At 40.5% G+C, this 15290-nt stretch overlaps 1 protein-coding gene across 1 annotated transcript; it reads right to left on the reverse strand.

Moving 5' to 3' along the window:
* Positions 1-2034: 2034 nt before the first annotated feature.
* Positions 2035-14896, reverse strand: STMN3 (stathmin 3). The gene is made up of 5 exons (XM_075176620.1): positions 14654-14896; positions 8249-8344; positions 7751-7926; positions 5828-6019; positions 2035-2355 (listed from the first exon to the last, which is right to left on the reverse strand). The coding sequence occupies exons 1-5, from the start codon at positions 14670-14672 to the stop codon at positions 2296-2298; spliced, it is 543 nt and encodes a 180-aa protein (XP_075032721.1). The 5' UTR covers positions 14673-14896; the 3' UTR covers positions 2035-2295.
* Positions 14897-15290: the final 394 nt, after the last annotated feature.

The following is a 15290-nucleotide window of genomic DNA, read 5'->3' on the forward strand; positions in this document are numbered from 1 at the left end:
CTAGCATTGTGGGCGAGAGTGAAGCATCTCTTCCAAATCAAACCTACTAATAGCTTAAGAACACTCCCTTAATCGTTTTAACTTTTAGTTTTTTCTCCTACAATACTGCCTAGTTTATGTCTTAATTATGAGAGTGAGGGGGCATTGGGACTGTCTTTATTACATTTGACACTTGTTTGTGTTTTAATTTTTTATTGCAGTAGTATCCTACTTTTCAGGAGAAGTGCAACTGGAAGATGCAAAATGCATCACATTTAAAGTATTGGACAAGTCTTCTATTCTGTGCCCCTTCCCTTTCCCCTTTACCATGAAATGTGTCAATAAAAACCAATGATAAAAAATAAAAAAAATAAACCTGACCTCTGGCAGCTAGGGGGTCACAAAGAACTGAAATTCTTTCAAAATCCCATTTTTGCATGTTGGTGCATCCCTGATCCACCAAACTTTGCACTCCCAGAGCAAACTTTTGAACTCCAAGAGATTCAAGTGCGCCAACCTGTAAAATTGGGTACAAATGACATCTCAAAAGAGCATTGGTGCTGCAGCTTTCCTAAATGAGCCTTATTGTTTCATCTACTAGATAGTGGTTCGCAGAAATTGATTCAATAGTGGAGAAGTCACTTTCATAAGTCTGGCAATAAGAAATTTCACCTACGGACCTTGAAGATTATGTAATATGGTCAGACATTGCTTTGTCAGTTCAAAGCTACTATCATTATTTGTATGATAATAAAGGGAAGTTTATCGATTTCCTAGAAGCTTCTTTATGCTCTAACTTTTCACCATTCATTTCAGAGACAGCATTTCCACTTTCTTACCAGAAGAAGCCAAAGCTTGAATGACCATGTATCTGCTAGTTGAAGGCAGCTGCTAAGAATGTGACTTTTCAGTGGGTTTCTAGAAGTCTTCAGCAGGTCTTTTAAGCCTGCTTTTCATTTAGCCTTTGACAACATTAATGATAAGTCTCATTTTCCACCACAATCTTTTGAAGCTCAAGTTTTGGTTTCCCTCAGACCTTTATAGTCCCTGGAATATTTTTATCGGTTCTTGCCAAATACCTGTTTTGGCATATGAAATTTCAGCCAGTAGACTTACTATGAAATTTCTACCCTGGCAATTATGTGCTAAAACCTCTCAAGTAAGCACAATATAGTATCATTAAAACCATTTCCTTATATTTTGTTACAGTACCTATGTGGACAAAGCCTTGATTGATTGCATTGTCTCTACTGCAAGCAGTGCTACCTCAGGAATTCAGAGTTTTCCTTTGATTAATATTTTTTAGTAAATAAACTCTTGGAATACCATAAATAAGCTGCTAAACACTGTTTCGCTGGCTAGAAAAAGATTAGTGGACAAATTAGCCATATTATGCCATCCAAAGTGTATGCAAGTAGAGAATTTGTTTAAGCAAAAGTATCATCAATATTCAATATTTAGTAATGTGTAAAATATAATTGAACTTTGCATTTTTGGGAAAAAAACATAGTTTTTATTTACTTATGTACTATGCTTCTCACCTGTAATTTTTTTTATCCTTATGTCATCACTACAATTAGGCTTCCACAAGAGTACATTCATTTGGTCACCAAAATTTGAGTTTGGACTTGTTAACACCATTGATTTAGGTGCATAATTCCAATTCCCAAACCCCAGTGCCTGATTTCTTTCTACTTCTTTAATTGCAACCTAAGCAAAATCACATCTAAGTGTGGCATAAGCCCAAATGTTACGGTCCAAATAAGTCACTCCATCAGAACACAAAACTACATAAAACTAAGTATGTTTTCCTAATTAAATAATTGCAATGTTCAATTATATTACATTTGACACAACATGTATTAAAATGTGCTATGATGATAATTTTCCTTTAATTATATGAATGTTTGAGAATAAAATAAGCTGACCTAAATCATTGTGAACAGATTGGTGATCTCCCCCACAGAGTCTACTGCTGCTTCCCACCACCATAACATCGTTGACAACTAAGTGCAACAATCTTTCCTTATTCCACATCAGAAAAGGGACTCCAAGTGGTCGAACCATTGTAATTTATATGGTTTAAAAATAAAATATGCGATGGGCATACTTCTCTGGAAGAATCTGCAGACGTGCAATCCATATGGTATAATCTTATGGATTTCATTACTCCAGGATGGCTGGGTCATAAAGGTGACATATAAGGGTCATGGGAGATAGACAAGGGTTGTGAGATAAAGTGAAGGATGACATGTACGTAAAATAGTTTCATTTGCTGTTTTCAGGAGTTGGCATAGAAGGTTACAGCACTAGCTTCTAACCGGACATCTCCTCTCGCTGCTCCTTGTTCCTGCGAACCTCTGCTGCATGCAGCTCCTGGAAGAACACAATGGGGATTCAACATCACTTCAATATAACATGACAGAAGAGAGTGACTTCCCCACACATGGGAAACCTACCATAGTTTGCGTCCAAATAGCAACTTCACCCAAAACTTAAATTTACTTTAGGATGAAATTTAATAAGTTATTAAAAAATACATACATCTACTTAGCCGAGGTTCGTCGATTCCTCTGATTTGGCAGCTCGTGTGAAGGCTCCCATGGTGTGCAATGCTCTCCATGCTATTACCATTTGTCTACTTCAAACAGACAGCAGTTTTCTTAATGGCCCTCCACTGTGAACCTTCTGAAGTTCATGGTGCAGGGGCATAGACAACACTGATGAGTGTTTGAAGAAAGCTTACTTTAGAGCAGAGAAGACTGTTTCACTGAACCATTGCAGTCTTCTGGGAACCTCAGTTAAATAGAACTATGTATTCTACCATAACTTATTTAATTCCCCCAAATCTACATTTTTAGTTTTCGGTGCAGTTGTTCTTTAGCATAAGTAGAAGAACAGAATCCCAAAGACTATATGCCAAAATAAACAAATATAGTCTGCTGATAAGTAAACTGATCAGTAAAATATGGGTATAACTCATTCCTTATAGAGAACATTGTACTCTATATGACCACATTGAATTGCTTGTTCGAGGTTAAAATCAAAGTTGCCCACACACGGTGGCAGAGCCAATGTTCATGAAAATGCAAGCTATGGATTCACTTAAAACAATGTTATCATCGTCATCAAGTATTTATATAGCGCCACTAATTCCATAGCGCTGCACAGAGAACTCACTCACATCAGTCCCTGCCCCATTGGAACTTACAGTCTAAATTCCCTAACACACACACACACACACACAGAGACACAGAGACTAGGGTCAATTTTGATAGCAGCCAATTAACCTACCAGTATGTTTTTGGAGTGTGGGAGGAAACCGGAGCACCCGGAGGAAACCCACGCAAACACGGAGAACATACAAACTCCACACAGATAAGGCCATGGCCAGGAATCAAACTCATGACCCCAGTGCTGTGAGGCAGAAGTGCTAACCACTAGGCCAATGTGCTGCCCACAATGTTATGTGATTATTTGGTTATGAATTGCCCTTGTGATGTCACTAATTCGTAATACAATTATAGGTTACAAGCTAATGAATATTGGATGAGTCTACAAAATGGCTGTCTCCCCTATTTGTAGAATATTAGCTATAGACTCCAATGGAACAGCACCCCCAGTGGCTAAATTATTATAAGAAATGTTACAATTCTTTCTTGACTTTCACAGTAAAAATGCCCATACATGTGCCGATCAGACTACTAGCCCTGATCGCCAAGGGGCTGGATCTCTGACACATATGACTATGCATGGGCATAGTCGGACAATGGCCACATAGATGGTCAAATGCAGTTATTGTCCAAATGGATTTACTGTCAATTGCAATCAACATTTGATAAATCCGCATCACATACTGAACAGAATCAGCTGTCTTTTTTTAGACCATATCCTCAGTGATTTGTGGTCATATAAATTAAAACTCTCACACATGCACACAAGAGGTATCAATTTTACGGCTGTCTCAGGATGCAGAACTTGCTAGCAACAAGTGACATCACTGAGACATTGCCTGAGAAATATTCAAAGGGCACTGGTTCCTAGTAAATCCACACATTGCATTTGATTGAATATTAGTTCAGACCATAAATTGGCTAATTTAATGGTGTGTAGTTGACGGGTTCTCTTTAAGCCTGAAACCGCTTGAGTGAGCATCAAAATTGCATTGTTTATAGGCATTCATACTGATTGTTGGAAAGCATCTCTCAGATATCAATCTAATGTTTTAATATATTCTTCTGTTTTGTAATTAAGTTTTATTAATATATTGAAAAATGTGGCAGTAATAGGTTGATTTGAGCTTGTAAAAAGAATATATGCCATGCAGTCTATAAACAGCTGGCCAAAATCAACCCTCCTTCTTGTTTTTAATTGTTGTTTTTATTCTCTAAAAATTAATATTGAATTTGTAATTTTTTTTTGCTGCTGTCTTATGTCACCAATCACTTTTATTAAAATATGTTGCATGTCATCATTTTGTGTTTGTAAATCAATGTGGACTGCATGCATCTTTTAAGGTCAATGCACCTTTCTGACGGCTGACAGGGGCATGGCTTACATGAAAAGGGATTGGTTTCACAAAAATGAGTGTGGTTTGGTAAATAGAGGCATTATTTGGAAGTATTGGGACCTAGCCTAATTTGTCCTGATTTTCCAATTGGAAATGTTGGCAGGTATACCCTAGGGAAAATAAACTAAATGAGATAGGCCTTGAAAATATCAATTAATTCATTTCCACTTATGGCTTATATAAGTTCAAATACCTCTTAAGTCATTAATACCTTAGTTTACATTAGTTTGTCAAGGTTAGATATATAAGAAATGTTTGTTGTATTTATTTTTCATTGTCTGATTGACCTATATTTGTTTCAGCATTGCCACATAGGCAAATAGCTGGGCTTTGTGGCCTAATTCGGACAGGAAAGAAAGTTCTGCCTCTTCCCTGGTGATGTCAGGGTTCTGCGTGCAGTAAACTGCTGGCCTCGGTACATTAAAAGGGTGAGGATTCAAGCACAAAATCCTGGGGAACCAGGAAGTGACATAACTGGGGAAGGGCAGAACTGTCTTTACTGGCTGAATTCAGACACTGAAGGGCTCATTTATTAACACTGCATTTAAGTGCAGCATTTGTACCTAACACATACTTACCAACTTTATGGAAATGTTTTCCGGGAGCCTGCCGGGGGAGGGGGGCGTGAGGGGGGCGAGGCGCCAAAAATCGCCCCTGTGAAGTAATGATGCAAACGTTTCATTTTACACCATGGCCGGGGCCAAATGCCGCGATTCACAGAGAATCGCGGCATTTTGGACCAAATTCTGCCCATTTCACTAGGAAGTGGGCAGAATTCGGGAGATTGCCATACTCTCCCGGGAGTCCGTGAGACTCTCCCTAAATGCAGGAGTCTCCTGGAAATTCCGGGAGAGTTGGCAAGTATGACCTAACAACAGCAACCAGTTAGCAATTAGCTTTTTTCTATATAGTGCAAATTAGATCATAAAAGGAAGTGTCTGATTGGTATCTGTGGTTTTCTATGATACGTCACAACAAAAGTAGTACAGAATACAGAGGATATCACAGGACACCCTCTTCCATATCCTCTAATGCTTACATGCATGCCTGGTCATGTCATAGCATTACCTGGGAAGAGTGGTTTTAGCCTGAGTAGATATGATAGTGGCCACATGGTTGTGTGATAAATTATATTTTTTTAATCTGATCCTTTCTCCTATTTCCTGTGCATGGCATCTGCCATTTTGTTAAATCTCCCTCTCATTTGCATTATTGGAGCCTGCCACATCACCCCGCTCCCTAAATACTTTTGCACGTGTTCCAAAATGAGGCTGATACCTTTTCACGGAGACGCTCCCTGAGAGCAGCCATGTGGGCATCGCGGATCTCCTTGCTCAGCTCCATCTTGTAATTGAGTTTTTCCTCAGCCATTCGGCTAAAGTTGTTATTATCTTCTATCGCTCTGTGCAGTACATCCCTCTCATGTTCCCGTTTTTCAGCAAGCTGTTTCAGCACTTGAGCTTCCTGGGACTGGCAGGGAAAATACAAATTCAGTATTAGAAACTTATGACTCATTTTTGTAAGGCCATGCATCAAATCAACTATTATTCTTAATAATATTCAACCTGGCAATATATTGTTATATAGAATCAGTTTCACACTTTGCATTGGATTATTCTTAAAATAAAGTCATACATTTCCACTTTCAGACAACTTGGATAGATATGGACCACCCCACCTTGTAGTCATAATAAGTTATTTTAAGTAGACATAACTACAATACATGCTGCAGAAATAAATATACAAAATATATAAAACATGCACTTGCATGCACCCTATTTTACTGCTATTCCATCAGTTCATTCCTCCCAGACAGTTAAATGGAAGTGGAAAAGGGACAGTCTCAAATGGAAATGTTCTAAATACCTCCTATATGGTTCAAAAAAGTTTGGTGAGCGAGAAGCCCTATTGCAGACAAAAATAGGATGTTTCCTGTCCATAGTCGTTCTTCCCATGAGGCAGGGTAAGAACCTCTTCTCAGATGGCATATCCTAAGGGCTGCAGAGATGAGGTTATATCATTGTCTCCTGGTCCCCGCCTTCCCAAGCTCTCCAGTCAAAGGTCACTATGCAGTTGGTCGCAGAAGGCGTACAGGGTGAGACAAGGCTTCTGCTATTTTTCCTACAATTCTGTAGTGGTTTCTAATAGCATGAGAAGAATAAAGGCAGGAAAGGCGTAATATCCCTCTGGTGCCCCTACTCCTATCACCATGTCAGCACCACACTTGGGGCTAGATTTACTAAGCTGCGGGTTTGAAAAAGTGGGGATGTTGCCTATAGCAACCAATCAGATTCTAGCTTTCTTTTATTTAGTACCTTCTACAAAATGACAGCTAGAATCTGATTGGTTGCTATAGGCAACATGCCCACTTTTTTCAAACCCGCAGCTTAGTAAATCTAGCCCTTGGTCTTACCAGACCAGACCATTAGGAGGAGGTGAGCAAAGCAGTACAAGTGCTGTCTTGGGCAGCAGAAGGGGGTTGGACCTGCAGGTAGCTGTAATTTAGGAGTTGGACACAAATGTGTAAGTACTTATGTTCACTGTTTTAAGCACTGTGCTATAGCAAATTAATTGTAACCCCTTTTTTAAATGAATATGCTTTTATAAATAATACACAAAATATAAATACTCAAATCAGACGAGGAATGTCTTAAACATTCGCAGGCATGATAAATATTTTCAGACATTACGACTAACAAATAATAGGAGGTCTGTGATAGGAAAAGGTGTCAAGATTTAGAAACTGAACATACACAATCCATTTAATCTCAGAATGAATCTACACTTTTGGAAAAAAAATTGAAAGATATACCAATGTATACCTTTCAATTTTGTTCCAAAGGTGTAGATCATTGTATCATATTGCTGTTGGAACTTCAATCATATATGATGTTGGACCATGTACCATGAGTGACTTGTTTCCTGCCAAAATAATTCTACTATATAATGATGACAGGGTTAAATGACTGTTATTGCCTAAGGGGGTATAGGTAGATTCATATACAAATAGAAATCAATAATATGTCAACGAAACAAGAATCAGTGTAAAAACATTGGAGTCAACATTTTCGCATATATCATCTTCACTATGCAAACCTAAGAAGTCAGCCAAAATATTGAGATAAAACTTTGTTACACTATCCTTGTGCCAAAGGTGATATAAGTGTGAAATCAACCCTGAAAAACTCCACAGAAAGTTACCTTCCTCCTCTCCTCAGCAGCCTCCAACCTCTTTTGAAGTTCTTCCAGAGAAATGTCCCTCTTCCTGGGAGAGATGGCAAGAGGAGGACTTTCCGGGGACAGGTCTGAAGGAGACTTCAGGATCACTTCAAAGCTCTGCCCTGACGCCCTCTTATTCAACTGCTTTACTTCCATGTCTGTGAAGGGACAAGCTCTTTAGTCACTGACACTCTGGATGATATAGCTATAATTCTCTTTGTCAGAGAGATATAGTCCTAACATTGATGACATTTGATGGCATTTTTTAATTGATTCCACTCATCTTGCAGCGCCCCAAACCTTGCTGCCTGAGAAAACTGCTTTTGTTTGTTTTATAAGCACAAGCCTGGGATACAGATTTCTTGTCAAAATGTCAAGACATGCCAATAAATGCAAGACAATGTAGGAATATTAAAATAAAGATGTTTACAGTATGCTCTACAAAATATGGTAACTGAAAGAAATTAGACATTTTCTGACCTTCATACTCATAGATTGTGTTGGGATGAGGCTGAGAGTAAAAGCAAGAGCAGATCAGGGACAGCATAGAGAGCTCCTTCATCTTCTCTTTGTAGGCTGCAAGAAAAAAAACATTATTTAGTGACCAGTCCCTGAGAAATCAAAACAAAGCTGGTGACATAGGGCTAGATTTACTAAGCTGTGGGTTTGAAAAAGTGGGGATGTTGCCTATTAGCAACCAATCAGATTCTAGCTTTCAGTTATTTAGTACTACACAATGACAGCTAGAATCTGATTGGTTGCTATAGGCAACATCCCCACTTTTTCAAACCCGCAGCTTAGTAAATCTAGCCCATAGTATACACAGGTTATGCTCAGTGCAGGTGACAAGTGTGTGTTTCAGGTTATTTAAATGTTGTTGTTGATCAGTCAATAAAGGTGAAATGTGTGTGTGATTCAGTTGCAGGTGATGATATTCAGTACAGTTCTGATCTTGAGGGCAGAGGATTTCAGACACTGTTGGTCAAGGCAGATGAAATGTATGTAGTTCAAATATTTTCAGACACCAATGCTCAGTACATTTGGTATGTCTGTATTTAGGTGATTTCAGACAGTGCTATTCAGTCAGTACAAATTATGTGTATATTTCAGGTGGTTTCAGAAAGTGTTGTTCAATACAGGCAATATGAAATTAATTTAGTTGATATTATGTGGTGTTGTTTGGTACAGCAAATAGTGATCAATGCAACTGAAAAGCCAGGGGTGCAGGAGACTCCATTCAGTATTGGTCAGTACAATTAAAAGAACAGATAACATCTGTGTTGGTCAGTGCAATTCATGGGTAAGGAGTACAGGAAACGATAATAAATAATGACCAGTATAATTAGTAAATAAAGAATGCCGGTGACTCCAGACAGTACTTAAAGAGGAAATTTAGAAGTGATGTTATGGAATATGTAATGGGAATGTAAGTGAATGGAATTTGATTGTTTTACAATGAAGTCAGTAGGGGAAGTGGTGGTATGGCATAGAAATGCAGGTGGCTTCCTTCAGTTTTGGACAGTATAGTGATCCAGTTAGTGTTGGGAATGCAGGTAACTCAAGTGAGTGATATCCAGATAAGCAGATGAGAAAGTAAATAATAGTCAATTAATTTACTGAGTGAGGAGTACAGGTGACGCTAAGCAGTGTTAGACCATAATTTATATTTGAAAGGATGTGTGTGACTCTTTATATAAAATTTGTAGAGTACAAGTGATGTTTGCATAGGTCTTTAAATTGCATTCAAGTTGTTATTACTTTTTAATGGTAAAGGTTTTCAGGTGTTTGCAACACATGATTTTCTTAGGAGTAAACTGCCTCTATTCACTTTAATGCAATAAAAAATATAGGACATGTTACAAGCAAGACACCATCTTCTTGTGATCTCAGACAGCAGTAAATCCCTAGACATGACATCTGGTGCTTTGAAACCCAGACATGTCACTAAGGACACTAGAAGCTATCATCCCAATACCCAGTCCTAATAAGCTGTTATGTGTACAACCTTTCCTCCTCTAGGGAGGAGAAAGCCTGGCGCCAGCATTCAACGTTAATTACCAAACTCCAGACATGACAAGCAGCTGGCAACAAAGTATGTGTGTGTGTTCTGGGTACCAAACAGGAAGATGACTACAAAAGAACATCAGAACATTGAGCATTTCTGACTTCCAATTAGACCAAGATGACAACAGAAACATCTTAAAACTAATATTACTCTAAGTTTTACATATGCTTTTCCAAAATAGTGTTGGAGGAGCAGAGCCGTAACTTAAGAATTCTAGCGCCTGGGGCGAGAAAGACAAATGCCGCCCATCTAGCCCTCAATTTTAACCAAATTATCCTAAAATATTCCTAAATTGCGTCCCCCTTCAGTGTTGCGCCCTGGGCGGTTGCCCCTGTCGCACAGCCCTAGTTACGGCCGTGGGGAGGAATGAGACTCTGCAACACTCTCACTAACGACACCATGCATGTTTCCTCTTCACCCCTTGAACCTCATTCAAATATCCCATTCCACAAAATTAAAGCTTGTTTTACATGTTGGCGCAACACAAGTCCCAAAATGCACTCATACTACATTTACCCAGGAATGTTCTCATCAGTCTACCTGCACCCTGCAAAAGATGTAACCTTCCAAATGTGCTGCCACTTTAATGTGCAGACCCATGCCCTTTTCATATTAGCAGGCACATTTGTGCAAAAATATATGCATGACATCACAAAACAGGACTTTTTTGTTAATTTATAAATGGCTTTTACATATTAAGTTTCTGTATTCATTTTCTCTTTTTGTCTTTGCTGGTTAGTCTGTTCCTGTTGACTATTTCTCCAGTTAATCACCACACAACCCTTAGGTTAGACAAATTCGCCAGGGCGTCACTTCCTGTTACTCGGTCGCGACCGTTGCCAGGGCAACGGCCGGACGTCGAGTGTTTTGAGCGGTACGTCCCGGCAAGTGCTGCATCCGGGCGCATGCGCTAGGGGTTATAGCCTGTGGGCTAATTAATTACAGTAATTATTCATTGGTCTAGGCCTGGTAATCATTACAGGGATAAGCCCTGATTGGCCAGTGTCAGTATATAAGGCAGGGAGGGCTTAGCCTCCCTGACGGTTATAGCGTCCTAGTTTGATACTTGTGCTGACCTGCTTTGATATTCTGCTGGATTTCTGTTTAGACCTTTTGCCTGTTTACTGGACCTTGCCTTATTGCCTGTGACCCTGACCTTTTGGCCTGTACCTTGGATTCTGCTGACCTGCTTGTGACCCTGACCCAGTGGCGGATCCAGGGGGGGGCGATCGGGGCAATGGTCCCCCCTAGAGGGGGCTTGCTGCCGACGGCTGCACGCTATGTGCAGGTCCACTCGGCAGTGACAGGTAGGGACAGTGTGCTGCCCGGCTGCTCTGATTGTGTTTTAAACACAATCAGAGCAGCTGGGCAGCACACTCTCCCTGCCTGTCACTGCCGAGCGGACCTGCACATAGTGTGCAGCCGCCGGCAGCCTCAGAAGTCAGAAAGGCGGCGGGGCCTAAATCGCCCCCCCCCCCCCCCTAGATTGTCCGGGGTACAACCACTTTCTAGATCCGCCCCTGCCCTGACCTTTGGCATGTTTTCTGACTGTTCTACTCTGCAAGTGACCCCTGACCTTGGCTTTCGTCTGACCATCCGTTACCATCTGTACTGTCTCCAGGCCTGCGCTGCGGTTAGTATAACAAACCTACACTACATTGGAGTTAAGTCCTGGGGGCATCCGAGTACCTGTGAGCACGTCTAGCTCTACGGGAAAGGCGTCTGCTATAGGCGAAGACCTCCGCCAGTCCATTCTGCAGGTTTGTTATCTGACCACTAGCAGCCTAACAGACATTTGGAGATTTATTTTCAAAAATATACTGCAGAACCACTTATGGACGACAGATGGTGACAAAGATCTATATTATTCATCCACTGCTTATTTTAGGCTGTTGTAGACATTTGTACTGCGTTTTAGACTTAAGGAAATATGAATATATAGCATACATGTACCATTTGACTATGTGTTTTGGCATGTATAGGGCTGTTTTTGTGTTATATATTATGTTATACAAATGTAAATATATAACTTGGAAAGCTTAAAAATATGTGAAATTGTAAAGCCCACACCAGGGGTGGAACAGTGCATCGCCGGACTCCATAACAAAAATAGGAGGACCGAGGCCTTTTCTATGCATGCACAGGTCCAGCACATGCAAAGTAAAGCCACAACTGCATGTGTGCCTGTCCTCTTTTGAAGGCAGAGTGGGTGTCCTGGGAGGGGTCTGGGGGCTTCGGAATTAAGGGTGACCCAGTATTGCTGCGTCCGCCTCACCTCTGGGACTCATAGTGGCCGCACCCTCTGCAGTGGCAGTAGTCCTTCCACTGTCCAACCCTGAAATCCTGACCTTGCCCTTGTTATTTACTTATACTTTGTATACAATTACTGCTATTGTACTTTTAGGTCCTCCATTTATCCTAAGTAAGCTGTAGGAGGGAGGTAGGCAACCTGTGGTTCTCCAGCTGTTGTGAACTGCAAGTCCTAGCAGGCTCAGCCAAAAAGCTCTCAGGAGCTGCTGGAAAGGCACAGGCTGCCTAAGATAGCTGTAGATAGATGAGCAGTGCCAGTGCTCCATTGGTATAGCACAAGCACGTCTCCAGGGAGACTGGGCATTTCCACAGAGCAACACTGCCCTGTCTGACTGGATTGGTTAAATCTGTAAAAAGTAATACCAATTAATCATTTCACTTCATTTAATTATAAATATAGGGAGTTATACTGTGACATGTCTGTACGTTCTACAAAATATAATGGCAAAATAATGTGGTACATCAAGAAAAATATATATTGTAAACATGGTACTGCCTGAAATAACATATCATCCTGTATGCATATCAGAATAATCAATGCTTTCAGTTAAATAAAAATTGAATGATAAACATATTATCATATAAATCTTATTTAATCTATAAATAGGTACTGGAGCAGATACAACCTATCAGCTCCAGGAGAGAAGACAGTAATGTATATAATGCCATAAAGAATTTTTGAAGATTCATTTACTTCAATTTTCAGAGCCCCCATATTGTATTATATGAGACATGTGACCCCAATTATAAGACTGTCTCTTTATGTGAAGCACATTGACAGTTTTCTTAAAGATACTGTAGGCAGAAAAAGAGCCAATATAACCCCACCCACATGTCATAGATTTATACAGAATAGACACTTAATGTGCAGGACAGGTGACACATTGTATCCCTCGTCTTTATGTAAAAAGACGTTGTTTTATTTCTAATACTATGCAGCAAAGAATTGGTGGTTTATTAATGCATTTTAAACGATAACTAATAAAGGATTAATCAGATATAGCATACACGTTGCTGCTTTTACGAGATGCAGTGTGAAATATAGGTACATTGTATAGGTAATACATTGCAAGAACAGTGAGAATTAAACAACCTTCCCTAAACTTGATCAAACGAACAGGTACAGAATATAACGCTACAAAACAGAATACACCGTTTCCAAGATGCGCCATTCACTGATGCGAAACAGAAGACATCCAGCTTCGCCATGCTTTATCATATTCTCCCTGATTATCTTGATATGTATATATTATTAATATCTATAATTCTATAATATCTATATTTGAATATATGTATATTGAGCTGTCAGAACTAGACGGAGATGAAATGGGGTACAGTATCCATATACATATGTAGAACCCACAAATGCCAATTAACCCCCCCCCCCCCAGACTTTATCTAATTTCTCACTGCCGTTTTGCACAATTAATTGCATTGAGATGAATTAAACACTGAGTACCAAACGTGAATTGATTTAGAGATGTGGAATAGACAATTACCATCCATTCCTATTTCATATTGTATTCCCATTGCTCAACAGCTACACCCGCTAATGTTAGGACAGTAAACATTGCAGTCTGGAGACAATAGGAAGGGGTGAGGTTTCTGAAGGGGTTCCGGATCACTGTGGGTAATATATACACTCACCTTTAATATAAAAGCAAACACATTTACCACCCAACACTGCTGCACCACGTTTTGAGAGATATGATATAAACTGCAGGCTGTGAAGAGGCTTGGAAGCTGCTTAAATCAGCAGCCACTCCCTAGCCTGATAGCATCTGATAAGATCCCTAAATACTATCAAGGCCGACCTCTAGACAGGGGGGGATTCTTCTCTAGCTGGAGAATGGCGCAGGGTGGCATATAATCAGTGATAGTGCAACATGTGTCTCTCTGCAGTGCCATGTCTTAGGCAAGGGAAGAAAGCTCAGGCACTAAAACACAACGCCTTGTCCTAAGAAATCCCACCCATGCAGGGGTAAAGCACATCCAGTATAGCTGCGTGGGCGCAGGTTCCAATCAATGACAGGAAACTGGGTTTCTGCTGCATTGTGCGACGCTCTTAGGGAGGAATTTATCAACAAAGGAGCAAAATCTGTCTGCTTGGACAATGGGAAACTGACAGCGAGGTGTTTTCTGTTACACGAATTCTTGAGGAGACCATACTTGTACATGCAAGCATTGATTCTATTCCCTACATACATATATACACAGGTATCACATACGATATCCTTTCTATGCCCTCAGCCCACCCATCCAAGATCACAGATAGATATGAAGGGCGTTTCTGCACAAAAAATACTAATGCGCAGTGAAGTCACCCGGTCCCCACCACACCCAGGGAACCCCAAATGTGTCTGCACAAACCATGTAGAGGATATGCACGTCACACATAGGGTTCATTAATGTATTGGTCCCCATTCACAGCCCGTTGCACCCCGATTGCTGGATGAGAGGCTAGCTGGTCAGCAAAGGGAGAGCCGAGCCTCCTGGGGAGCTGGTCCTACCTGACACGGTGCTGGCCATGGTGCTGAAGGATGCGGAGTGGAGATGATGCTGAGTGGCGGAGTACTGCAATGCTGTGCAAGAGAGAGGTAACGCCTGACTCAGCTCTAGGGGGATCCAGGCAAGAGGGAGGAGACAGATGTGGGGGGAGACAGGCCGGGTGTAAGAGAGAAAAGGGTGGTGGGGCTGGTGGGTCACATTCACTAGATGTGTTAGCAGGGAGATTCTGGACTATTCAGTTATAGATTTCTGAAGCTACGATCACTAATGTGAATTAATGCAGAGTCACACCCAGCACTGCTTCCTCCCCCCGCTATTGTCAGAACATGGACCAACCCCCACCCTACTTCATTACAGACTCAACACTTCGCTTCTCTGAGAAGCAAAGGAAGAAACCCAGCATCCAGGGTTTACATTCCCAAACCATCCATCACAAGTGCATACAGCTACCATAGATATTATATTATTCTTATTATACATTCATACAAGAATGCACATATATTTAGAATGAATAAATAATATTCATAAAGATAAAAGACCATAAGCTCTATTTGTCAATAGGTGATTGTTTCCTTAAGAGTGTTTGACAGATCACACCTGTCATGTATGCAAATATATCCTGTTTTGTATTCAGTCGAC

Source organism: Mixophyes fleayi, chromosome 6 (genome assembly GCF_038048845.1).
Source record: "Mixophyes fleayi isolate aMixFle1 chromosome 6, aMixFle1.hap1, whole genome shotgun sequence".
NCBI lineage: Eukaryota > Metazoa > Chordata > Amphibia > Anura > Limnodynastidae > Mixophyes > Mixophyes fleayi.